Here is a 26,149-nt window from a genome sequence, read left to right as displayed (position 1 = left end):
ATCAGTAGCAGGCTGAAGCCATACCATAACTCTGGTGCGCAGGCAACTGACTACATAAAGAGGTCTTCCTTAACCGCATCGCTGCGGCGGCTTTTCCCGCTGTGTGCGGCAATTTTCGAAAAGCCGCGTTAGATGACGAGCTCAGCTCGTCATCTGCACACGACCACCGTGGCGGATGACGAGCTGAGCTCGTCATCCGCAGCGAAGAAGTTAAGAATGAGCTAAGCGAGCACACCTGCGGGAGCAAGTTGCATTAAAAACCTAGCGAGTTGCGCTCCGTAGGAGAGTCCGGGTTCGGTGGGTCCGCCTTGAGTCTCTTAAGATTCTTTGCCTCTTTCTCCCCCATGGTGCACATACGAGGGGGACTTGATGCTTGTGTAATTGTAGTATGCTATTTGCTGGTTGTAGAATTTAATCTTAGTGTTATAGAGACAGACTTTAGATCTAGCAATGAACTTTGGAACTCATGGAAGATAATACACAACTTCTTGGTTGATACTTGATGTTAAGATGGCAGAGTTAGGAGCACCCACTAATTAGCCTTGTGGCCATCTTAAGGTCAGGCAGGGCTGCTTTAAGAGATAGGCAACCATAGGCGTCAGCCATTTTAGAGTCAGGCATCCTGATAAACAAGAAAGCATTTAGCGTGGGGTAAAGCATGGCTCCAAAGTCAAAACACCCTACACATGCACTGGTTTTCTCCTTGACTCCTATCCGACAGCTGTGTGGCATATCAAGGGAACCAGGGTTGTTTGACGCAATACACAGGTGTGTTTTAGCCGAAAGCCAACAGTAAGCTCCAGCTGTTATATAGATTCTCTTAAAGGGCACAGTCGTTACTCTCCCATGACCATTTTGTAAGTAACTATTGAGAAACTCTGCACATTACAATTTTCAAAATTCCAGAATTTCAAAATGCCTCTTTATTAAAGCATATTAAGCGCATCAGCAGCAGGCTCAGGGCACTTTAGACCAAATGCTCCAAAGCAGAAAAGTATGCAGGGGTTAATTAGTGATTTGGAGCGATTATTGATGTATTGCGGTAAAGTCCGCCATGGCCGCCATTTTGGGATCTATGCAGGCCCGCAACGTTCAGAGTTGATCCCGACCAAAAGAGAATCGCACCGATCAGCTATATGCAGCTGCTCATGTGAAGTTTACAGTACCAGCATTGTAGGTTACCCTGGGTTCTTCTCCGACCGTCGTAGGGCAGTCGCTCTCCAGTAGCTCCGAATTCGCCGGTCACTGACGCCGCCCACGTGTTCCGACTCCGGCAATGATAGAGAGAGCACGGCCGCGCTACCCTCAGTCGGAGAAGATCAAGAATGCAGGAGCACAGGTATTTATTCGGAAACGGGAGCTGCTGGTTCTTCCAGTATTCCGACACCTAATCTAAGCCGTAGGAGTATGTATTTCCCGGGAATGGGTACGAATTAGATGATTATGAGCTGGCACACGGGAGGAGGTGAAAGCTCACGCTACCATCTTCGCCGGCGTCCAAACCACACCCCGTACCTTGGACAATATTGCGCACGTTCCACCCATTGTAGAGAAGTATGTTTTCTCACAAGACAGGTCAGTGTCTCGTGAGAAAAAAGCTCTACAGCTTTTATTTATTTCTCCACAGCGTTTGACAAAGTGGATCGTCAGACGCTGTGGAGAAAGCTTTTACATCTTGGCATACCACATCACCTTCTGGGTCTTATTACAGATACCTGGTGTCAAGTTCTGATTGGGGGTTCAATGGGGTTATCATGCAAGATCAGAACATGTAATGGGCTCAAGCAGGGCTGCCTACTGGCCCCTCTTTTGTTTTCTTTATATATTGCTGATCTCCCCGGTGTCCTGAACTCAGCGAGGGGGAATGCCCATTGGTTCCTTATTATACGCGGATGATGTGCCAATATTTGATTTAACACCCATTGGTCTGCAAGGTCGTCTGGATGCCCTAACTAAATAAGCAGAAGCCCACTTCTTGAAAATTAATATTGTTGAAAACAAGATTTTGGTTTTCCGCAAGAAAGGGCTTAGAATAAAGAGATGTCTAAAATGAATGCTCAGTTCTGAAAAACTGGATATGGTTGATTCATATCTATATTTGGTGAAGGTTTTTTCAAAAACAGGGCGAGACCTTGAGAACATCAAACTTTGTTTTAGCAAGTCTGTCTCCCAGGCGAGCGCATTAAGCAGATTTTATACAATTTGTGGGAGACGCCATTTTGGCCACATTTTATCAGTTTTTAAGGTTAAAATTCCCCCTTCATTAACATATGCTGCTGAGGTATTGGACATGAACTACTGGCTCTTTTTTGATAAGGCTGAAAGACGAATTCTGTGTCAAATCTGTAACTTAAACTCCCTAGCTGCCCCACATTTATTACGTCTGGAATTTGGTTTAGGCTCTTCCTTCACTTTATCCTTGGCAGAGGTTCTGCGGTGGGGCAACTCCCTTTGCTGGGGGGAGGAGGGTACTCTTTGGCTGCCTTGAGAATAGAAATCTTTAATTCATTAAAAGATAAGTCAACGTTTTTTTGGTCCTTTATACATGCAAATGATACATTTGGTCTTAGCATGAACTCCGCTTCTCCTATGCCAAAGTCAGTACTGAAGCAGTATTTGAAGAAGTCCGTATCCTCTATCAGCTTGGTGAGAGATACTGCTTTAATTCAGTCCAGGTCAAGTAATCAGGTGATCTGTGGGAGTGCCCTGGGGAATAAATCACAGCCTTATTTAACTTGGAATAGTCCTCACTGGATTAGAAGGCTGATACTCCTGCTGAAAATTAACTTGCTGTCCCTAAGAGAACTTACTGGTATCTGGGATAAAATATCAAGAGAGAAGAGAATTTGTGAAATGTGTTATTTACAAATCCAAGATCTTAATCGTGTCTTATTTGTGTGTATGGAGCTGCAAAGGGCCAGGCATATGTTTTTAAAGCCTTTCTTTATCAAATGTAGTATTCACTCTGCCCAGGAGGCCCGTTCATTGGTTTTGTCTCCTTCAAATGAAATGGTTTGTTATAAAATATACCATATTTTAAAAACATTTCTGTCTATTCAGTAGGTAATTTTTAATATTAATTTTAGTCTTATGTCATAACATTTGATGGTTGGATATTTGCTTGTCTCATTAAATTATTGCATGATTTGCACATCATTCAGCATGCTCGATATAAGGATCATTTAGGAGGTAGCCATGTATAAAAAACGAATTTTGTCTTGTATGCAAATTATGTCTCTTTTAATCGGTTTGTGTATTTTTGTGGACCTCCATAGGAGTTCCATATCAAAATAAATAAAATGGAAAAATAAAAATGGAATGATTATCTGTGGACACGTAAATGCGAGGGATGAGGAAGAAAATAAATCACATAACGTGCATTTTGCTTTTTAAAATTTCAATACTTATCACCATTGACTGTAAAACAAGAGAACAGATCAGTTGATGGCAAAGAATACATTGATTAAAAAACGTAACAATTAACAAAAATTAACCAATTGTTTTAACTTATTTTTGTAAAATTAAGCAAGTTGACCTCAAGCACAACATTTTTAGGAGAGCGTCTTTGCTTTACTTACCAGAACTGCTGATTGCAACCCACACTGTATCAGCAAAATGTAATTCTCCCTTTTTTATATTTTCAAAAAGTTTTTCTTCTGAGCTTCCCTTAAAAGGAGGGTCACCACTTAATCTATAATTAAAAGCATTTGACAGTTTTACATTTGTTTTTAAGTACTGTTGAATTATATTACATACTACATAAAAAACTCAACATCCAATGTTAAACAGTTCAAGTGACGACATTTATATTTCAAGATCTTATGGTTGACTACAGGATTGTTTTTAGACAACAACAAAGTTAATTTATTTCAGATCATCTTTCAGTGGTATACACTCACCTTAGATGTAATTTTGCATGGTTAAAAAACAAAACAACTGCATTAAAAAAATATATAAAATAAGAAAATGTAAAATACTGTATGCGGAGAGCGTGTGCGCTCTTAAAAATGCATTCCCTCTGGAATACCCACTATTTTCAAACAGCCTTATGTTTCCAGATACCAGCAGTACCAAAGTAATAAAAACTTTGTGCCCGGCCGCTGGGCAAATACTAGAAATTATTTACTCTCTGGTCGTTGTCTTGAAAATAGCAGAGATACGTCACTATTTACCTGACCCCTTGCTAAATAGTAGGTATTCTGCACTGTTTGGCCGTCAGCTGTGTAAATAACAGAAAATGTTTACTATTTAGCTGGCCCCTGGCTAAATAGTAGAGATTCTGCCCCTTTTGGCCGGCGACTGTATAAATACCAGAACAACTTCACTCTGTATCAGCTGCTCGCTACACTGTAGAATTTCTGCACTGTTCGGCTGGCCAGGTGCAAATAGCAGAAAAACACAACTATCTACCCAGACACTGGCTATATGGTAGAGGTTCTTCACTGTTTGGCCAACAACCATGCAAATAGCAAATTTTGACTAGGTAAAATAGGTAAACTTGACTATTTACCCACCCGCTGTCTAAATAGTACAGATTCTGTACCATTTGCTTGGTGGATGTGCAAATTGCAAAAAAAGTAACTTGTTATCTAGCCACTGTCTAAATATTAGAGATTCTGCACTATTCAAGCCAGCAGCCATGCAAATAACTGGGAAGCTTCACTATTTACCTGGCCACTGGCTAAATAGCAGACGTTTTGTATTATTTGGCTAGCAGTCAAGCAAACAAAAACACTTTGCTCATCATCCAGCTGCTGTCAAAACAGCAGCCATGTACATTTAGTCCAGCAGCCATGTAAATAGCAAATAAACTTAATCATTTATGTATCTGCTGTGTAAATAGCAGAAATGGTAAATTATTTGACCAGTAGCCTGGCAAATAGCAAAGAAATCTTTATATTTACTCAGCAGCTGTCTAAATAGCAGAAATGATGTACAGTATTGGGTGCAGATTTGCAACTCTCTGAGATTGGCTGTAATCACAGAGAGGGTGCCCTACAAAGGGACATCACACCATCATCTCTATGACTGCATTCCAAAATGAAAACTGCTTTTTTTTCAAAGCAGTCCGTGTTGCTCATATGGACCAGTGCTGATTAAAAAAAAAGAAACTATGTTCAGAAAACTTCTCCTCCCATAGGTTTCCAACATGAATGCAAAGGGAAAGGGGTCCTAAGGGAACATCTACCCATTTGCAAATTAGTTACCACCCCAAATTAGGGGTTGTTTGCTCATCAATTGTTTGCAACAACAATTGTAGTCAAACTATCAATAAATTCCTTTCAAATTGAAAAGGGGAGAGAGAAAAACCCTTTCATGAACCCTCCTATATTCAATTCTGAAGCAACTGCAACAGTCTTTTTACTAGTTGAAATAATGTTCCAACTAATAAACAGGCTTTTGTACATAATGATAAGCACTGCTGTCACAGTGCAATAACTGGCTTAGATGAAAGCACTAGCTTATTGGTCTAAATAAATATTTGAATGCTTTCCAGTTATTGTTGACATACATTGCACAGTATACCTTGCCATTACACCATGGGCCAAGACATAGCAACTTAGGAGACCCTTTATGGAGCTGCCTTGTGCTCGACAAATGCTCCTTTCTAATCCTTTACATTTACCTGCAGATATGACTAATGATAAAGATGATTAGAGCCTTTGCAAGACTATTTAAAGCTGTTTACTTTTCTAGAGGTATTTATGCACTCTTACTCACAAAGCAATAGGAACGTACCATGGCCAGATAAAGGATTACCTAAAGGCTCCATGTCAGAAAACCTCTTTGTCTGAAGCAAATCAGTGGATTCTTGAATTATTCATTCTGGTTCTGTTCAATTAAACAAATCAGGTTATAACACTGGAAAGCAATGATTTGTAAAAGCAAAAATCAGAACTGGAAATGTTGTATTTCAGTAGCATAGAGCCATCTAGTATTTAGGGCGCTTTTATCAAAATATAAACAATTGCATAGGGCCCTTTATAAAGTGACCAACACATCATGATTGAGAGGCTTCATTCCAATCTCAGGACAGAAGGAAGAAAAACTGTGCACCTTATTTAGAGTTTTGAGGGTGGAGATAACTCTGTCAGGATGGCAGAGGACAGTACCTCTATAATACTGAGGGACTTCTGTCTGCCAAATTTAGGCCTGCCAAATTTAGAGTTGTCCGCTGGCAGTGTGGACAACTCTCTACATTAAAAGGAACGGCTGTCATGGCAGTTCTGTAACTGCAGGACGACAGTACAGTCAGATATGATGGTCAGCCAACAAACTTAAAAATACATTGTTTTTTAAATACAGACTCCCAAAGCTGGAGCTTGTTTTTGAAAAATATAAAGGGGAGGGGTCCCACACCCTAGGAGTTTTCTACTAGGGTGATGGGGTCATTATTTTCTTTCCTGTCCCTTACAGCCAGGTTTTACTCTGAATAAGGAAGACGGTCTAAAGTCCTTCATTCCACTGCTTCTCCTCGGTTAGGTCATCAGTGGAAGTATTCCACTGAGGATCCATAAGCAAACGAATGGGATTATAATTAATTGAACTGCATGTCATTGGAATATTAATTATTTTTCCCAGTAAATCGGAGAAAGACATATAGGCATCACAGACAAAGAAGAAAATAAACTCACATAGATTCACATTCAATGACTTTATTGCAAACATTGACAGAAATAAGACACTGAATAAACATACAGTTTGTTATTTTCATTCTTATGACCTTAGGATCGAGCATTTCAAAGTTCCACTTTACTATTCATTTTCCAGACAGATGAGGTGAATTCACTATTGAGGTTTCAGAACTGATTTGGGGTGATTCTCTTTCACATATAAATTTCTGTCTGATGCTCAGACACAGCCATTGTGCTAGGAGGTGGTTCTCACAGCTGTAGCAATAGTGCTGGCTCCAAGCAGAAGCATCTAAAATAGGGACAAAATGAAGCATGAGATCTCACCACCTGGCAGTTATCAGCCTGATTGATCAGTCATCAGGCGCAGACAAAAGGTTAGCCCTGCTTTGAAACATTGACACCGTTAAAAAGAGAAACCTATGACCTAAACCTTAATCCTACCATCTACCCAATGTCATCACTTAGGAAGAACTAATCAGCAGCCCTTTGCTAAAAAGGACCTCACAGAATTTCTTTGAGCACTCTTTTTTCCATTCTCCTTCACTTCAGTCTGAGTCTCCACCCTCCATCCACAGGAATTCAGTTAATATACTCCCACTGTGTAGTGAAGCAGTATGTACTCTCCATCATGTTATGAAAAATGCATCCCCCAGTCCATGCACTTAGCCTTTCATCACACAAGCAGTCTTACTACTACATACTTGCTACATTACCACCACAATTATACGTACATAGAATATCAGAGCATAGATCGGGTGTTACACAGAATCCATCTTTGGGCCATCTGAGATAATCTATTTGGAGCCTCCATTACCCCCTCTTCTGCTCATCATAACCTTCTTATGATTCTGAGCTTGCCTTTGATGATTCCCATAGCCCTTGGACCCCTTTGTTAGCCATTAATCATTTTTCATGACTTCAACAATCTGAGTTTATTTTATTTTGAAAGTTGTATATAGCGCAAACAAGATTTTTGCAGATATCAGAGTGCTTTACAAAAACAAGTGGTAAGAAAAACAAGAGAGAGACTAACAGACTTTTGAGCACAGAATAAATGTAGGTAATAAATGAGTAGCAAAATAGGGTAGGTACATGAAGGAGCATAGTCATGCAGATAAACAAATAGTACAAATAGACAATCAGATAAACAAATAGTACAAATAGGTGCAGAGTCTCAAGTAAATCCATACTAAAGGTTCAGGTGAATTTAGCCATGAGGATAGCTTTTACTTCTTTCTTAAAAAAAGCAGTGGAGGAGATAAGCCTGGTTTCTGGAGGGAGTGCATTCTAGATCCTGGGTGCCATTCCTGAAAAGGAGCGTTTATACATTTTTTCTTTCCGGAATCTTCGAGGTTTCAGAAGAAGATTTTTTGTGCTTCTAGTGGTTCTTGAGCCACCTGATATTGTCAACTTCTGAGTGAGGTAGCTGGGTGAGTTGTGGTGTACAGCCCTGTGTGTCATGCAGGCAATTTTCAGATGTATTCTGGCTTCAAAAGGCAGCCAGTTCAGGGATTTTAAGTCAGGGGAAATATGCAAGTGTTTTTTTGATCCAGTCATAAGTCTCGCTGCAGCGTTCCAAGAGGCTCTTAGGGGTGCGGTTGTTGATAGGGGGAGTTCGCAGAGGGCGACGCTTCCATAGTCTATGCGAGGAATGACTAGGGCTTGTACTGCAATTTGGAAGTCCTTGGCTGGGAGGAAGGGTTTAAGTTTCCTCAAAGTATTGATTTGGAGATTAGCTCCCTTAGTTGCCTTGCTGATATGCTGCTGCATGTTGAGATTGGCGTCAAGAGTTATGCCTAAGGATTTCGCGGAGTCCACAATGGTAGGTTGGACATTTAGTGCAGTTAGGTGCTTAAGCCAAGTTTGAGTGGTGGAGATTTTCGCGGGAGGTGAGATCAGAAGGAACTCAGTTTTCAGAGCATTGAGTTTGAGGTGATTATCGGCAAGCCATGATTGGGTGTTTCTGAGCGTTGAGTTCAGAAGTTTGATGTCTTCGGGAGATTGTAATTTGAGATATAGTTGGGTGTCGTCCGCGTGCATGTGAAAGTGTACATTAGATGCTTGTAACAAGGTGGTGAGAGGCTCCATGACTAGGTTGAACAAAGTTGGGGATAGGGAAGATCCTTGTGGGATGCCTAATGTTACAGGCATAGGTGGTGACATCAAGTTGTTGCTCTTGAATTTCTGAGACCGGTTATGCAGGAAGGAAGTGAACCACTTGAGAACAGTCCCAGATAGACCCATTCTTGTGTTTAACAGCTCGAGTAAGTTCTCGTGTTTGACGGGGTCAAATGCGGAGGAGAGATCAAGTAGGATGAGGAGGCAGATATCTTTTTGATCCAGGATTTGGAGGGCCTCATCAATTATGTGTGTCATAGCAGTTTCTGTACTGTGTCCTGCTTTGAAGCCTGATTGATGGGGGTTGAGGAGGTCAAACTGATCAATGTGTTTTGTTAATTGGAGTTGTACGCATTTTTCCAACAGTTTGGCCAGGGTGGGGATATTGGTAATAGGACGATAACTGTTTAGGTCAGTAGGGTCATCTGTTGGTTTCTTGAGTATGGGCGTGACTTGTCCCACTTTGAGGGAGTCGGGGATGAGTCTTTGTTGAAGTGAACTGTTAATAATTTTGGTCCAAAGTGGGAGGAGCAATGAGATGAAGTATTTTTTTTTTTTAGTTCAACAAGATTTTATTAAAAGAAATAAGGATCCAAATAATAGCAGTCAAAATACAAAGAGGTGATACATTCCAATATGAGTAGAACGTGAAAAAACAAACATGGATATCATTCGATCAGCAACTCAATTATATGTAAATAAAATTAGAAAGAGGGGAATCAATGCGGAGTTACCAATATAAGTCAATAATGGGTATATCGTGTAGAACATGGAACATATCAGCCACTGAGATGAGGGTAGGGGCAGGGGAAGAAACAAGAGCAAAAGGAGGAAGGAAGTAAAGAAAGGAAAAAATAGTAGTAGAAAGAAAGAGGCGGGACGAGAGGACAGGAAAGAGGGAGAAAGAGAGAAGGAATCCCACATGAATAGCCCAATGCAACGTAATTAGCAGACCAAACATTACGTAGACAAACCAACAGGAAAACGAGGGACTACACCTTGCGAGGAGAGTTCCATGTATTTATCCAGGGATTCCCAAACCCCACTCGAAATGGAGGGCGATAGGTGTGCTAGATCTACTGAGGTGTGAGCACTACGTAAGAAGGAAACCCATGCCCACCACGTATGGTAAGAGACTGACGAGAAAGATTTCCAATCCATAAGGATAACCTTGACCGCAATAGATAAAAGAAGATCTAACAGCTGTAATTGTAACAAATCAAGGGGAAGGGGCGTAGGGGCAGCCCAGGGACCTAATAGGACTAGAGGGAAAGAGAGCTGGAGCTGAATGTCAAAAATAAGAGATAAATGTTGCTGAATAAGGGCCCAGAAAGGTTTAAGTAAGGAACAATTATAGAACATATGAGGGAAATCCCCCGCCTCCATGCCACAACTCCAACAGAGATCATCTTCTTTAAGGTTGAGAGAATGAAGACGTACAGGTGTCCAGTGGAGTAAGTTAATCGAGAAAAACTTGGACTGTATTAGGGAAGGAGCTATTTTGTTACGAAGCGCAAATTTGCTGATGGATTGCCAAGCTTCAGATGATAAATGATCCGTGATATTGTGATCGAAATGACGCATCCATTTTTGTTGTGCAACTGTCTGGTCAGGAAGCGAAGTAGAAGATAGAAACTTATATATGTGGGAGGCAACATGACCAGCTTTGAGCCAAATACAAAATAGCGAAATGGTAGGGGAGGAGGGGTGAAGACGAGTTTTTGAGATGGCAACCTTGATTTTAAGAAAGGTATAGAAGTCTAGATTAGTTAGAGAGTGTGTGAGCGCTAGGGTAGAAAAAGGTAGGGGTTCCCCAAAGTCACTATACAGATGTTGTACAAGAGAGACACCTTTCGTAGCCCAATATGACATGAGGGTGGGAGTGATATTAATTTTGATTTTGGAATTACGCCAAATGGAAGACCATCTAGTTTTGTGCAGAGGAAATGCTAGCTTCCTGTCCACTTTCTTAATTGCGGTAATTGTATCAATAATTATAGAGCGGGAAAACAGAATGTGCAAAGTGGAAGTAGTACAGAGAGAGGCAAGTGGTAGAGGTGCAACTAAGTCCTGTTCTATGAGTAGCCATAAAGGAATATGATGGGATGGGGGAGAAAACCATAAGGCCCCCTGGGAGGCCAAGAAAGCCGTCTGGTATTTTTCCCAGTCTGGGAAATTACAACCTCCCATATCACAGGGTCTACGTAAATATTTATATGCTAATCGAGCGCGTTTGCCATTCCAAAGAAATTTGGCGGTGATACCATCGATTTCCCGAAAAAAAGAGTCGGATAATTTCATCGGAATCATAGATGAGACAAAATTAATAATCGGCGTGATCATCATTTTTAAGGTTTGTAGTCGACCCCACCACGAAATATGTTTCGGAGACCATGTATCCAGAAGACGACGAACCTTAGTAAGAGTTTGAGATTCATTGTAGGCAACCGTGGTATGTAGCGTGGAACAGAAATAGATGCCTAGATATTTGAGATGGGTAGATTGCCACTTAAAGCCAGCCGAACCCATATGAGCAGGAAAACAGTAGGCATTTAAAGGGAACATTTCTGTCTTATCTCTGTTTAGAGTGTACCCGGATACTTTAGAGAACAAAGAAATGGTATCAGAGATAGCAGGGATGGCCAACGCTATATCGTCAGAGAAGATGAGAACATCGTCAGCGTAGGCAGCGGTTTTAAGACAATGAGTACCAAAAGAAAATCCTTTGATATCAGGATGCAAATCAATCAGCCGAAGGAGAGGATCAATAGATAACAAAAACAAGAGAGGGGATAAGGGACATCCTTGCCTCGTACCCTGGCAGAGATTAAAGGAAGAGGATGTAGCACCATTAACCCTAATATTAGCTTTAGGTTGGGAGTATAAAGACATTACCATGTTAATAAAAGAGTCTCCGAGGTTATGTGCACATAAGACAGCTCGAAGGAAAGGCCAAGAGACCTTATCGAAGGCCTTTTCCGCATCGAGGGCCAAGGCCGCGGCAGGTAGTTGGGATCGCTTAGCCGCTCCAATAATATGACAGAAAGTGCGGATATTGTCTCTTGCCAGTCTACCTTTAACAAATCCAGTTTGGGAGGGATGGACTAAATTAGGAATAAAAGATTCTAGACGTTTAGCCAAGATTTTAGCAAAGATCTTCGCTTCCATATTAAGAAGCGAAATAGGGCGGAAGTTCTTAGGATCTGAATGATCCTTACCTTCTTTCGGGATCACTACTATCGTGGCATCGGCAGCTGTACCAGAAACAGAACCATTCCGAACAAAGGTGTCAAAGACAGCTTGTAGCTTAGGAACAAGTAGCGGAAGAAAGGTTTTATAAAATAAGATCGGGTATCCGTCTGGACCAGGAGCTTTCCCCGAGCGGGTGGCCTTGATAGCAGCCGCTATTTCCTCCGGTGAGATAGGAGCATTCAAAGTAGATCGATCTCCTTCTGAGATTGATTGAATCGGAATTGATTTTAAAAAGTCTTGGCACTTGTCAAAAGAAGCCTGGTTAGAGGGGGTGTATAATTTGTTATAGAAATCGCGAAAGACTTCAAGAATTTCCTCAGTTTGGAATTTAGTAGAACCAGTGTGATCTTTGATAGAAGAGATCTGGGAGGACTTATAGGAAGAATCTTGGAATTTTAATGTGGCAGCCAAGAGTTTCCCAGCGCGATTCTTTAAAAGTAACTTCTTGGACTTTTGCGCCTGGAAACCAATATGAGCTCTTTTAGTGACAATAGTGTTATATTTGTATTTTAGGAGCTTAATTTGTTGTAGAATAGTCGGATCTTTGGTATGTCTAAAGGAGGCCTCCAGAGTTTTGATGGTAGAGGATAAGTCAGTAAGTTCCCCCTTAATCGCCAAGTTACGTTTGGACATGCACGCTATAACTTGGCCCCGAAAAGTACACTTAAAAGAGTCCCATAAAGTTATTGGAGAAGATACAGAGTCCTCATTTTCACGGAAAAAAGTGTTTATTTCCGTGGAGAATTTATCTACCTGGGCAGAGTCATGTAACACTTCCGTATTAAGTCTCCAGGAACGACCACGCGGTTTCGGCGCAAAGGACGTAAGCGTAAAAGTGACCGCGGCATGATCAGAAATGACAATGGGATGAATCAGCGGAGAGGCAGAAGCAGAGACAAGAGAGGAGTGAACCAGGAGATAATCAATACGAGAGAATGAGGAATGAGGGGAAGAAAAGAAAGAAAAGTCACTGCCAGTGGGATTATGGAGACGCCAAATATCATGCAATTGAGCAGTGGAACACATGTTAATCATCTGTTTATGTGCTTTAGGCGGACGAAACTGGAATGCAGAGTTCCTATCCAATAAAGGATCCATTGGTAAGTTAAAATCTCCACCAACAATGAGATTGCCAGCATGAGGGGTGTCATGCAATTTTTTGGAAATGGATTTCCAAAAGGCTGGATTATCAACATTCGGGGCATATATATTCATAACAAACAAGTCATGTTGTCCATCTGACAATTTAGATAGAAGCCAGCGACCCTCAGAATCATGCTCAGAAGAAATGATTGATAATCCTGAATTCCTCGAAACTAACATAAGCACACCATTGCGTTTACCAGAAGCATCAGAACAAGACACATCCGACACCCAGTCTTTCTTTAAAAATAAGGCTTCTCTACTGGTAATTTTAGATTCTTGAAAGAGGACTAAGTCTGCCGAGAGCGACTTACAGTAATCCAGGATTTTAGATCGTTTCACTGGATGATTTAATCCCTTAACATTAAGGGATAATACATTTAAACCTGGCATGGAACAAAGGGGGATACAAACGGAGACAGCATTGAAGACAGAGAAAGAACGGAGTACACACAAACAGTGGACCAGTTATTAAGCAAAATCGATGTTACGGGAGCGACCATGTGGGAAAACCAGGAAAGAAGAAAGGGCAGAAGAGAAGAAAGACAAGAAGAGAAAAAGAGAGGAGGCAGAGGGGGAGGTCTAAAAGAGACCCATATCATGCAAGGGAGAACGTGGAAAGGGCGAGTAGGGGGCCCGTATTAGAGCAAAAATTGGGAAGGAGAAACAGCCCAATATTAGAAAAGAAAAAATCTCATGAAAATAAATAATACAATATGAGAAACAGCAGAACTCAGTACACATATCATTTGAAAATGAGGAGCTGAGACGCTATAAGAGGAATAATACACTTCAGGGTAGATTAGCAATATCATAACATGGACAAGATCATATAATGAAGAACAATTGAATAAAAAATGCAAAAAGAAACTTAATTATGCAATAAAGAGCCTAAACAATATGTAACAATTCTAAATATAGTAACGAATATGCAGCGAAATCACATATCAATAATAACAACAATTACATAACTATACTATAAAGTGGAATCGTAGAAGGAAAAAAGATAAGTGTCAGAGAGGAGCATGTAGAGACAAGGCAGAGACAGAGATGGAAGAGGAAAAGGAGCAGAACCCGTAAGGAGAATTCTACACCGCCAAACTAGAACGATATCAAGCATAAGGTGAAGATGAGAAAAAGAAAAGTGCCAGCGAAAAAAGAAATAGTATATTAATTACAACCAAGAAATCTGTACCCAAGAACTACAACAAGGCAAGTACCATGTAAAGGATAGACCAGAAAAAGAGGCTCAGAGGACGAAATTGAGAAGTAAGAAGAGAATCAAGAGTAGTATGAAGAAGAGAAAGAAAAGAAAGAACATACAATAGCAGAGGAGTAAATTAGCGTGTAAACACCACTAGAAAGAAAGAAGAGGAATTCATCTTGAAAAACAGCACAACCACAAGTAGAGAGATAAACAAATCAGGTCCCTGAGGCCCCCGGAGCCTGTGTCGTTGCTCTTTGAATCTCCATCTCTATCTCCTCTTGGTTGTCTAAGAACGTTGTCAAGTCTGCCGGTTCATCGAAGATCCTGGGACGTCCTTTATAAGTGATGCGAAACTTGGATGGACCTGAAAAGGAAAAAGGAATGCCCAACTCGGTGAGACGTTTCCGAAGGTTCAAGAAGCCTTTCCGTCTTATGACTGTGTCTCTGGCAAAGTCCTGAGAAATGGAAATGCGATGACCCTCCCAGATGAGTTGTTTAATCTTGCGCATATGAGACAGAATCAGCTCCGTGTGTTGATGTCGTAAGGGCTTAAAAATGATTGCTCTTGGCTGGGTGGCTGCCTTGGAACGAAACGTTGGAACACGGTGTGCTCTTTCAATCTCAAAATCTCTGTGAAAAGATAGCTGGAGTGTATCCGGAATCCAATGAGACAGGAACTCAATCATAGAGGAGGAAGATTTCTCTGAATCCTCCGGCAGGCCAAAAATACGAAGATTGGATCTCCTGTTACGGTCTTCCTGCTCCGTGAGGTCTCTGCGCAACGCCACCATAGAACGCTCCAGTTGAGAGAGGGACCTAGATTGCTTTTGCATCCCATCCTCTGCAGAACTTATTCGTGTTTCTGTCGCTGACACACGAAGAGAAAGGGCTTTAAAGTCATTTCGGATAGCAGATACTTCAACTTGCAATAAGTCAGTGTTAGTTTTTGTTGACTGCGCAATGTCATGAACTTCATTCAGGCGCGCCAAAATGGTGTCCAATGTGGAAGCATTGTCTGCCTGAGGAGATTCAGGCGTCGGAGAGACTGACTTAAGTCTTTTTAAGGATGCGCCCAGGTCCTTGGAGTCTTTGCTGTTCAATGAGCGATTCATACTGACAGGTGACGTAGTAAGAGCCTAAGAGAAAACACTGGAATAGGCTGGAACACCACAGGTGCGCAAAATATGTAGACTCAGTGTCAAACAGTGGCAGTTTACGTTCAAAACACGCAAAGGAAGAGTAGCTGTAAAGTATGGGCAAAGTTGCGCAGGAAATCTCCTCAATAAAATAAAGCGGACACCTCCATGAAGAATGCGAGAGAAAAAATAGAAGCGAGCAGCTCAAAAAACCAGCCAAGAAGCAAGAAAGTAACATTAAAGGAAAAGCATAAATGTTACCATTTCAGCCGTCGCGTGTAGAAACCCTCAGCCGAGCGCTGAATACCGCAAGTTTGTATCCGCGGCGGCGCCTCAGAAGTCCGATGACAGGAACGTCATGCGCGACAAAATGGCGGTCGCACTTCAGGAATGCGAGCGCCTGTGAGGGATAATGCAGGAAACATCTCTTCGGTGGCTGCGAACGCGGTAAAAACAGTGTCGTGAAGGTCACTGCATGTTCCGCCGCTGGTGAGTGAGGTTGCAGGTCGAAAGGGCACGAAGAAGCGGAAAGAAACGCTCTACGGGACCAACTCTCCCCGGAGCTCAAGCGCGACACGCCATGCTACAGCGGCGCGCAAGCCACGCCCCCATGAGATGAAGTATTTTACAGCGTTAGCAGGAAGGGGGTCTGTGAGGTGAATAGAGGGTTTCAAGGTGCCGAGCAGTTTGACAATTGTTTCTTCTGAGTAGGTGTCAAAGGAAGACCATGCAGCATTGTTTTTTGGTTCAGTTGGTGTTATGCTGTGGGGGCTGGAGTAGAGGTTTACGTCATTGTGGAGATCGCTCCTTATGTTATCAGTCTTTAGCTTAAAGAAAGCAGAGAACTCTTCACAGGATGGTATATTGCCCATTGTGCTATGTGATTGTTGGGGTTGTTCCTTGGATTGTGTTTTGATTAGTTCAAACAGTTTTCTTGGCCGGTTTTTTGCTTGGTCGAGCTGGAGGCTGAAGAAATCTGATTTTGAGCGCTTGATTTTCCTAAAGTAGCTTTTTTCTGTTTCTTAAGAGTTATAAGGTGCAGTGCCGAAGGGGCTGATCTCCAAGTGCGCTCTTCCATTCGCATGGCCCGTCTATCTTCGTTGAGTCTACCATCATACCATGGGTTAGAGTTCTTAGTGGAGATTCTTTTCAGTTGCAGGGGGCGGCCTCATTGATTATTGAAGTCATAGAGTTGAGGTAGTGGTCGTTCAAAGATTGAACGTCAGAGGTGCCGGTAGGGGGAAGGAAGAGATTGCAGCTGTAGGAAGGTAAAGAGTTGGCGTTGAGTTTCTTCAGGTCCCTTTTCCAGACCTTGGATTTGGTGGATTGAGCCGGGTTAAATTTAGGTTTTTCATTGATGAAGAATGTGATAATGTGGTGGTTTGACCAATCACAGGGCTGGATTGACCAACGTTGTGTAGAGTCCTCTTTGGAGATGATAAGTTTGAGGTTAGATCCTTTGTCGTGGGTCGGGCTGTTGCAGATTTGGAGGAGGTCAAGAGCTTTGAGGAAATTTTTGAGACTATTTACCATCGCGTCATTGTGGTCGTTCCAATGGAGATTGAAATCACCAAGGAAAATTTGAGTGTTTTGCCGTCCGGAATTGGTTGAGATCGTGTCCATGAGTTGTTGGGTGAAGAGGAGGTTGTCCCCAGGAGGGTGGTAGATGACGTGTAGAGAGCATATAGGTTTGCCCTCGCTGATGACATTGGGGCAGATGTATTCACAGGAGGTAAGAGAGGGGGAGGTGACTCTAGTAACTGAGAGGTTGCTCCTATAAATACATGCGATTCCACCGCCTGGCTTGCCGGACCTCTCAAGTCTAATGATGTGGTAGTTGGGGGGAACTAGAATGTCCATGATAGGAGTAGAAGATTCAGTTAACCAGGTTTCAGTCAGAATGGTTAGGTCAAGGTCCAGTGTTTCGATGAGATCAGCGATGTCGGAGTGTCTAGGGGCCGATCTGCAGTTGAGTAGTGTGCACTTGAGCTGGGGGTGAAAAGGGTGGTAGAGGGTTCTAGAGTGAGGGGGATTTGTTTAAGGTTATTAGGGACGGAGCCTCTGTTTTGTGTGGGGTGCCTAAGGGGGTTTGAATGAATAGTGGGGATGGAAAGGTGTGTGGTGGCTATGTGGTTTTGGGGAACTGGGTCGTATGAGCGGAGGAGTGTGCGTATGTCGTGGTCCGAAAGAGGATTGATGGTGCGTTGGGAGCAGTAGGTGGGATTGCGAGCGGGGATTGAAGTCCAGTGTGGGAAGTTTTGTGTGAGAGGGTGAGTAGGATGGGTGGGGGACTTGTTAGGCGTGGAAGTGGTGGTGGGTAGGGGGTGTCTGGGGTGTATGAAGAGTAACTCTTTGAAGGTGTGAAGATGTTCTTTGACTTGGAGGAGGGTGGACATAATCATGTCCAGCGTGGGATTGGGAAAGGTGTTGGGGATGGGCACCAAGGGTGAGTAAGTGTCTAGGGTACTGGAGTGGTGGGGGAAGGTGTGGTGGTGTTAGTGCAGGGGTTGGTGGTATTAGTGAGTGGGTTGGTATTCGGAAGGGGAGGGAGGTTGGGGGGAGGGGTGTGGTTGAAGTAGGGAGGAGGTTGGTGGTATAAGTGAGGGGGTTGGTGGTAGGAGGGGTAGGAAAGTTGGGGTGGAGGGGTGTGATTGGATTAGTAAGGGGGTTGGTGTTATTGGGCCGGGAGTAAGCAAGGGCGAATTTTACGAATTCATAATTTGTGAATTCGCGATCCACAAAATCCGCGAATTTGCGGATTTTGCGGATTGTGTGGGTAAAGGCCGGGCGGGAAAACGGTGCACATCGCTAGTGTGAGGGGCAGGGCCAAACGGGTGAGGCTTATATGCGAGTTCACATGCCTCTTGTGTGTATAAAAGGACAGGCACGGATCAGAGAAGCTAGTGGTCACAGGAACTGCACAGGGATTGAGCTCGTGAAAGTCAATAATGCAAAGGCCTCCATCAAGCATCATAGCTATTTTTCGACGAGAGATATGGGGAGAACGCACACCTGCCCAGCCTCGACAAAACTCACATTTTTGGGGGGCTGATTAACTTTGCCATCACACCGAAGAGCACCGGGGTCCCTCGAGTGAGCTGTCCTTCATAGTGGGTAGAGGGCTGGAAAACGGTGCACATCGCTAGTGTGAGGGGCAGGGCCAAACGGGCGAGGCTTATATGCGAGTTCACATGCCTCTTGTGTGTATAAAAGGACAGGCACGGATCAGAGAAGCTCGTGGTCACAGGAACTGCACAGGGATGGAGCTCGTGATAGTCAATAATGCAAAGGCCTCCATCAAGCATCATAGCTAATTTTCGACGATAGATATGGGGAGAACGCACACCTGCCCAACCTCGACAAAACTCAAATTTTTGTCCTGTAACTATTTTAGGATGGCGCCGGCAAGCTGCCAGCACCATCCTAAGATAGTTACTAAATTAGCTTCATCAGGAAGCACTAATAGATAAAATAAAGCAGGTGCTAGAGCACCTTCTTTATTTTATCTATTAGTGCTTCCTGTTGAAGATAACTTGCCAGCGCCATCCTAAAATAGTTACAAGTTCAACAGGCTTGAATTTTTGCCCCCCAAATCCGCCGCTCGAGGATTTCCAGTAAATTCGCGGATCGCAGATTTACCGAAAATCCGCGAAATCCGCGAGCGGAACGGATTTTGCGCACATGCTCAGCCGGGAGTAAGTGGTAGGAGTGTAGGCTAGGGGTGGCAGGGGTGCAGGTGAGGTAGTGGGGACTAAGAATGGGGGGGGGAGATGGGATGGGAGATGATCCTGTTGTTTTTTACTAAGGTAGATAACCACGTTATTAAAAAACATTGTGGCTTACCTAACCTTTTTTATTTTTCACCACCATCACTCACTCACATCTACACCCTTTCGCACTTGGCCCTCATACCTGCATGCACCAACTGGCAGGAACAAAAGATCTCCTACAAAGAGCCCCATCTGGGTGCCCGTCAGGCATTGCACCGCCAGCTTGACGAGGAGCAAAACCCATATGATGAAGCATGACACCTAGCTTGCTGGGTGTGTGAGGGTTTTAGTCCCGAAAGGGAGGATCCCCATCCCCCTTTCATTTTTACTCTCTTAGACTGCTACCTGGGCCCCTTTAATTTAGTTTTTCCTCTCAGAGTTCACTTCTCTCAGGGAACTCCGTACCTCTCTTTGTTGTTACTTTCCCGGGCACGTACGCTGGACCCTTCCAAGCAAGCTCTACTTGTCCCTCTCCTTTGATAAGACTACCACCACCTGCCTGTCCCATAGTTTCAGGTATTGGAATCTTTGTCACAGTTCGTCGATTGGTTTTTACGACCTCTAGTGGAGAAAACATGGTCATACATCAAACATACTAAGCATCTCCTCAACATCTTGAAGGAAATTGAATATGATCCCTGGTCTCGGCGCCACTTCCCCCACTGCCGTTGCCCTGCACTTCGAGGCTGCTGCCTAAACCGCAGTCTTCGAGGAAGCCGGTTCAGTCCTGCAGTCCACCAGGCTTGGCTTACTGCTATTTTGCTTCTGGTTATTGTACTTTATGCTGTTAGTTTGTGTTGGACCTGGCCCTTTTGGCAGGTTCACCTCGAAACTTTTTGCTTTTTCCTAGCCTGTTTCTGGAACCTGGTGTTGGTGATTTTAGGCCTTTGCGCACTTTTTCACTGTGGTACAGTGTAAAGTGCGTGAGCTCTCTGTGTATGTGTTGTGAGTGACCTGCCCTCCCATAGGAATGAATGGGGAATATGTATGCCCATGGTAGTTCCTGATGGGTGGGGAGTGCAGGGTCGAGTTTGGTATGTGCGAACTCGTGATATTGAATGCCGCGCAATGGTATATGCGGTATGCTTGTATCTAGTGTAGAAGTGCCACTTATAGAAGTTGGCATATTTGTGTAATTTGTGCCTGGCGTGTGATTGGCTGAGGCTGGCTGGTGAGCCTGGCTCCAAGAGTCTGGGAGGGTCTGCCCCGGTGGTGAATGGAGTGTTTAGCATGCTGATGTGAGGGGAGGAGTGAGCCTGGGCCTGCTTGTGGATTGACCGTCTGGTTTGAGGTTCCTGAATTGGTCTGGGTTTTCCCCACACAATGCTGGCTCCACCCCCTGGGTTGCGTCTGATGTCCCTAGCCTGGTCAGTGAAAGGAATTCCCTATAACCAGTTCTTGCTGGTTTTCACACTGCCTGCACCCTGCTAGACAAAGGAATTTAAGGAACAAGCATTTACAATGCAATGGTTTCGCCTTTGGAAAAGTTAGAGCTATTGGCATTGCTCATGACATTTTTTTTTTTTTTTTTTACTTATAAATAAATGGCATTGTTATTTACATTGCCAACAGCTCTCTCAGCCCACACAGCTCTCTCAGCCCACACTGCCCTCAATTTTCCAAACTATTGTGTTAATATTAGAGGTCTAATAGGACCCCTATTGTGTCATGCCAAGATATGATTCATGCTGCTGTAGATCAATATACAATAAGAACCTGTGGAAAATATAATGCTGTTACTTGTAAGCATGCTGTATGTTGAGCGTGCAATGATGGTGAACGTTTGTCTAACACTATTTTAATACACCCAGTGTCTAAAACAGTGAACGGTTGCTTTTTAATGAACCCATCCTATCTTAGAGGGTCCCACTGAACGTAGGAACCCAGTGATGCCAATAATATAACCTATCAAAGTTCCAAAAAGTGAATCAATTTCTTTCAGGAACACTGCCCTGCCAGTATATTCAATCCAAATACACATGCTCTTACCTCTGTGAGATTCCAATATTTAAACGTGAGAGCATCCTCACACGTGAACACAAACATAAACACGCACAAACACATATGTATGAAAACAAGCGTGTTGACAGATGCTGCCGTGCGCAAATGCATCACACACACGTATGCAGATGGCGCGCGCGTACACACATAAACATGAGAGCTTCCTCACACGACACGTGCAAACAAACAAACATGCAGATGCCAACACATACACACACAGACACACATACATGAACACAAACATATATTGTCATATGTGGGCATGCAGACATTCAGCACGCACACATACACAAATGCACACCGATGGAAGCAGGCAACCGCACACACACACACACACACACACACATAACCATGAATATCGTCACACGTGCCTACACACAAACACGCAGATACAAACACATACGTGCATGAACACAAACATGTTGTCGGATATAGGCATGCGCACATGCACATACACACATGCACACATGCATACGGACACAAAGATGTACTCCCAGGTGCGAGTTAAGCACAGAGGAGCGCGCAGTTACAGCAGCCAGGTCTGAGCGCGCCCCCTCTGCTGTGCAGAGCGTGGGCGGCTGACGTTCCCAATGCCATTAGCACAGCTTGTATCCAAATCTGCTTGAAGCATTAACAGCGCGAGACTATAACTTCCAGGTATGCAGCGCAGTTAACCTCAAGTGCTTTTATTGGCAATGACGTTGTGCAGAAGCAAAATGAGAATAAATATGCTTTGAGTCTGAACCATAACGCTTCTAAAAAAATAACAATAACATAGCTAAGATATGTTTCCTATGATTAGGGGCGGGTGGGGGCGGGAACGGGCACAGGACAGCGGGATGGGTGGGGGGCGGGAACAGGCACAGGACAAAATACGGAAACTTACAAAGTGAAAACACATTTATAAACAAAATGCTCCTTACCTGATTGCCTCGTGGGAACTCGAATCTTGCAGCCAACTCCAACAACAAACACTTGTAAAATGAAGAAAAGAGGCCGACAAAAAAAAAATAACACACACCCACTGCCTCGATTTTTTTTTTTTTTTTTTTAAGACGTTTATTATTGTGAAAAAAAAGGTGCAGTACATATAGCAGAGCCTACAACCCTGCGGGCCGGCTGCAAGAAATCCGTGTAATGTAGGGGCATAGGTTTACAGGGGAAGGCAATATGCATCGTCTCGCTCGTTGTCTGGCGTGCCTTGTCACTGGCGGATTATGTATACTCTTCACATTACGCACACGATCGTTTCTATAATTGACGTCTCATTTTACATTTTTCTATAATTCAACCATTAACTCTTCAACATAAAACAGGGATGATCGTATCAGTATGTCCCAGTGTGTCTGTGATGCCAGTGCCGCGCCACGTACCATCGGTGCGCACGGCACCAACGTCCCATCAGCTTGTTAGGCATGCGCTGGTGGCGCATCAATGAAATGTGGGGTCTATGGCTCGCTTATGTGAGTAGCTGTAAAGCTGGTGTGGAACAGGTTTGGTGAGCGGTGGTATCCCCCCCATCTGTCGGTTCAGTATACGGCGTGTGTGGCAGACATATGTGTCGCCCCTGTTGCACTGTCGGTGGGTGGCACCTGCTCCCGTGTTCCCTGCCGAGTGTCCAGTCAGTGGCACTTGACCGCCGCTGTGTGATGGTGGGTGTTCACGCACACCCACTGCCTCGATGACGATCAGAAGTGGGTGGAGAGGGAAAAATCGCGGGAACGCCCCCGAATCTGGTCCGGCCTTGACGGACAGATCCGGCTCCCAATGGCTAGCCTCCATTTATGGAGCTAGCCAATGGGAGCCGGGGGACGTACCTGAAGCACATATGGTAAACAAAAGATTTCACCTGCGCCAAAAAGCTGCGCACAAGTGCGCAGCCTTCGGCCAGGCGAAATCTAAAAATGAAACCTTCAGACAGCCATCAGTTCTTTATTACTTCTATGGCGGTAACCGGAAGGATATGATTCTAGTGCTGCCTTATCTTAATTGCACAATAATCAATAGTTTCAACTCACTTCAGTTCGCATGTACTTCAATATTCATTGCAAAAGCCTTTCACAACTGTGCCACTGTTTGTGGTATAGTGAATAAAATCAACAGTAAAATACTTTAAACAGTTACAGTTTGACATGCAGCGCCAGTGTTACTGGTAAACTCCACCCCTGGGGCCTGCAGTGCAGAGGGTACCTCAGAAGACACAGTTTGACATGCAGCGCCAGTGTTACTGGTAATCTTCACCCCCATGGCCTGCAGTGCGGAGTGTACCTCCCCACCAGGCCCCCGCTATTTTCTACCCTTCCAAGGGCGCGCCTGCGCCAGGCCCTCCCAGCATCCGTCCTCATCTACTCACTGTGTCATCCGCAGAACACCAGTCACAGGCCAGGGAACCGCAGAGCCCGGACATTTTTCATTCCGGTCCCTGGGGTCCTGGCAGTCCCAGAATGTGATCTGAGCATCGCTAACAATGTCACACCGAGACAGACGCTTCGGGGCCCAAACTTTAAATAGTGTAGCCCCAGGGGAGGTCAAAATCTAGTACTCGCTGGACAGTGGTGTGCCCTGGCAGCCAGACACACACAAAACCTCTCCTGTGACATCATACCCAAGGGCACCAATGCAGCTTGGAATTAACGTTCTGCTCCACACAGGTGCTAATTAACAATAACAAATACAGTCAGGACTAGAGAAAATGCCCCTGAGGGGAGAGTATATAGACGAGACCGAGAAATGTAGGCTTCATCCCGGATGGGTCCATATAGCCACAAACAAAAACTGATAGGAACAGATGTATATAATTGTTGTTTTTATCCCAGTAAATGACACCGCAAACTACATTAATTAGCAAAGTGAGAAAAATAAAATTCCAGTATGCGTACAAGGCTTGAGTATTTGGCGTAGGTGGATTTGAAACTTAAAGGCCAACACAGAAATGAAAATAAAATGTTATAATTATGGAGCACTAATATTTGCTGCTACCTCGCAGCAAATAACGAAAAGGTTATAGAAGCCCAGAAGAATGTTTGTCTTCTTGGGGTGCCGTTCATCGAAAATAGAAGACGCGCGCTATTGCCTGTCTGTCCGTTTCATGGCACTTAGTAGGCGTCAGCACGAGCCACAGGCCGCGGTCATCTGCACTCTTCTCTGGGGGCGATAGAAACCAGCGATCCCTTCGCCAGACCCCTCCTCAGATCCGAAATTGTGACATAGACGGTGCTTTATATGACAGGGACTGACTACCTACATTTCGTTCATTTGGAAGGTACCAACATTTATCAGAAGGCGGTGGGGGATACCTTTAACGAAAGCGTAGCTGCACTTCTCAGTATCAAACCGGTCCTCTGTGATAGTGGCTACCTGCACTTTCACGCACTGGACACAAGTGCCACGGACCCGGATTCACCCTAAAGAAAATACTTTCCAAAGCTCGGGGTGACAGCATTTGTCTCAAGTTATACTGTTCGCATCCAACCACCTCCCAAGGCCCCCCCCCTCCCCAAAACCACCACCATCATCGAAATGTGGCGCACTTGCGTATTCCGGTGGACTTCTGCAATTGCGCACGTAATAGACGAATGTAATATCACAAGAGAAAAAGGGAGAAATAATCATAAAATGGACAAAATAAACTGGTGGACGCCACAAAGGCAATCGGCAGCGCGTTAACCATTGTCATCATAACCAGTTCTTTGCGTTCCTGTTTCTTTACGCTGTAAACCAAAGGTGTCACTGCCTAATCCACTCGAAATCGCTTAGGGGATACGAGAAGGATGATCGACAGACTGGGCCCCACTGGGATTCACCCCGCAACCTTGGGGCCACTGCAGATCGTGTTATTCCCCAGCCTCTCCATCGATGGATAGAACTCGGAAGCGACAGAGGCACGGCGAATATCTGTCTATAGGTTTATATCAGTGGACCGACTTGTGGCGACATTCGAATGCACTTGAACTACTATTTCATTGTGATTCGAAATCGTTCACAATTAAAACGAATCTCATACCAGGGAAACACTGAAATAAGCGCATATAGTGTCACAAAAGAACTGAGTGTTCGGTGTCCTATAGCCAGCTGATGTACTTCGGGGGGCATATATATAACAAGAATGTGCCCCGGGCTCACGGAGAGCGGGAGGGGGACGGGCACACGGAGGGGGGGAGGGGGGACGGCGGGAGGGGGGACACGGAGGAAGGCAGGACCACACGGAAAGCGGGAGGGGGGAGAGCGGGAGGGGGGACGGCGGGAGGAGGGACACGGAGGAAGGCAGGTCAGCAGCAAGCACGGCCCGGCCGGACCAGATTCGGGGGCGTTCCCGGCTTTTGGCTGACGTAGCATGACGTAGCCAAAAGCCAAAAATTCTCGGGAATGCCCCTGAATCTGGTCCGGCCATGACGGACGCCTCTCTGTTCCAATGGCTAGCCTCCATTTATGGAGCTAGCCAATGAAACAGAGGGCGGATTCTAGAGCCACATACAGTAACTCAATAGATTTCTCCTGCGCAAAAGCTGCTTGCGCAGCTTTGCAGCCGAAACCTAATAAAAAGGGGCTGTGTCCCCTTACAATTTGTTCTTGTTTTCGACTTGAATCCTGCCAGGGGCGTGCTGCTGCTTGGGCTCAGGGGAAGGCTTGCCTCCCTGAGCCCTGCCCAGCCCCTGGACTCCTGATGGACTTTCCTTGCTGGGAGCTGTGTTGCTCCATCTTTATTATGCCAGGACTGCTAAGAGACCTCTTTGCTGGACCTGCATTGATATTCTAGCGCTTTGCCTTGCCCTTGGCGCCTGGGAGCCCTTTGTTTTGCTCCTAGCACTTAAGAGCGCTTTATCTTGCTTGTGAGCGCTGTAATCAGCCCCTAGCGCTTGAAAGCGCTTTTATTTTTATATTCATGGC

The 26,149-nt window shown here is 44.3% G+C and overlaps 1 protein-coding gene across 4 annotated transcripts in view; it reads right to left on the bottom strand.

Moving 5' to 3' along the window:
* STK33 (serine/threonine kinase 33) overlaps positions 1-26,149 on the bottom strand; it is a 1,296,925-nt gene that overhangs the window by 393,907 nt on the left and 876,869 nt on the right. For all 4 annotated transcript variants that reach the window (XM_086956010.1, XM_086956012.1, XM_086956013.1 and 1 more), the window contains one exon: positions 3,579-3,691. In XM_086956010.1, the coding sequence (XP_086812136.1) occupies positions 3,579-3,691 (113 nt within the window). The remainder of the gene's footprint in view (positions 1-3,578; positions 3,692-26,149) is intronic.

This window comes from Lissotriton vulgaris, chromosome 2_1 (genome assembly GCF_964263255.1).
Source record: "Lissotriton vulgaris chromosome 2_1, aLisVul1.2, whole genome shotgun sequence".
In the NCBI taxonomy this organism is placed as follows: domain Eukaryota; kingdom Metazoa; phylum Chordata; class Amphibia; order Caudata; family Salamandridae; genus Lissotriton; species Lissotriton vulgaris.
The sequence above is the reverse complement of the archived record's forward strand: the minus strand, read 5'-3'. Positions and strand labels throughout refer to the sequence as shown.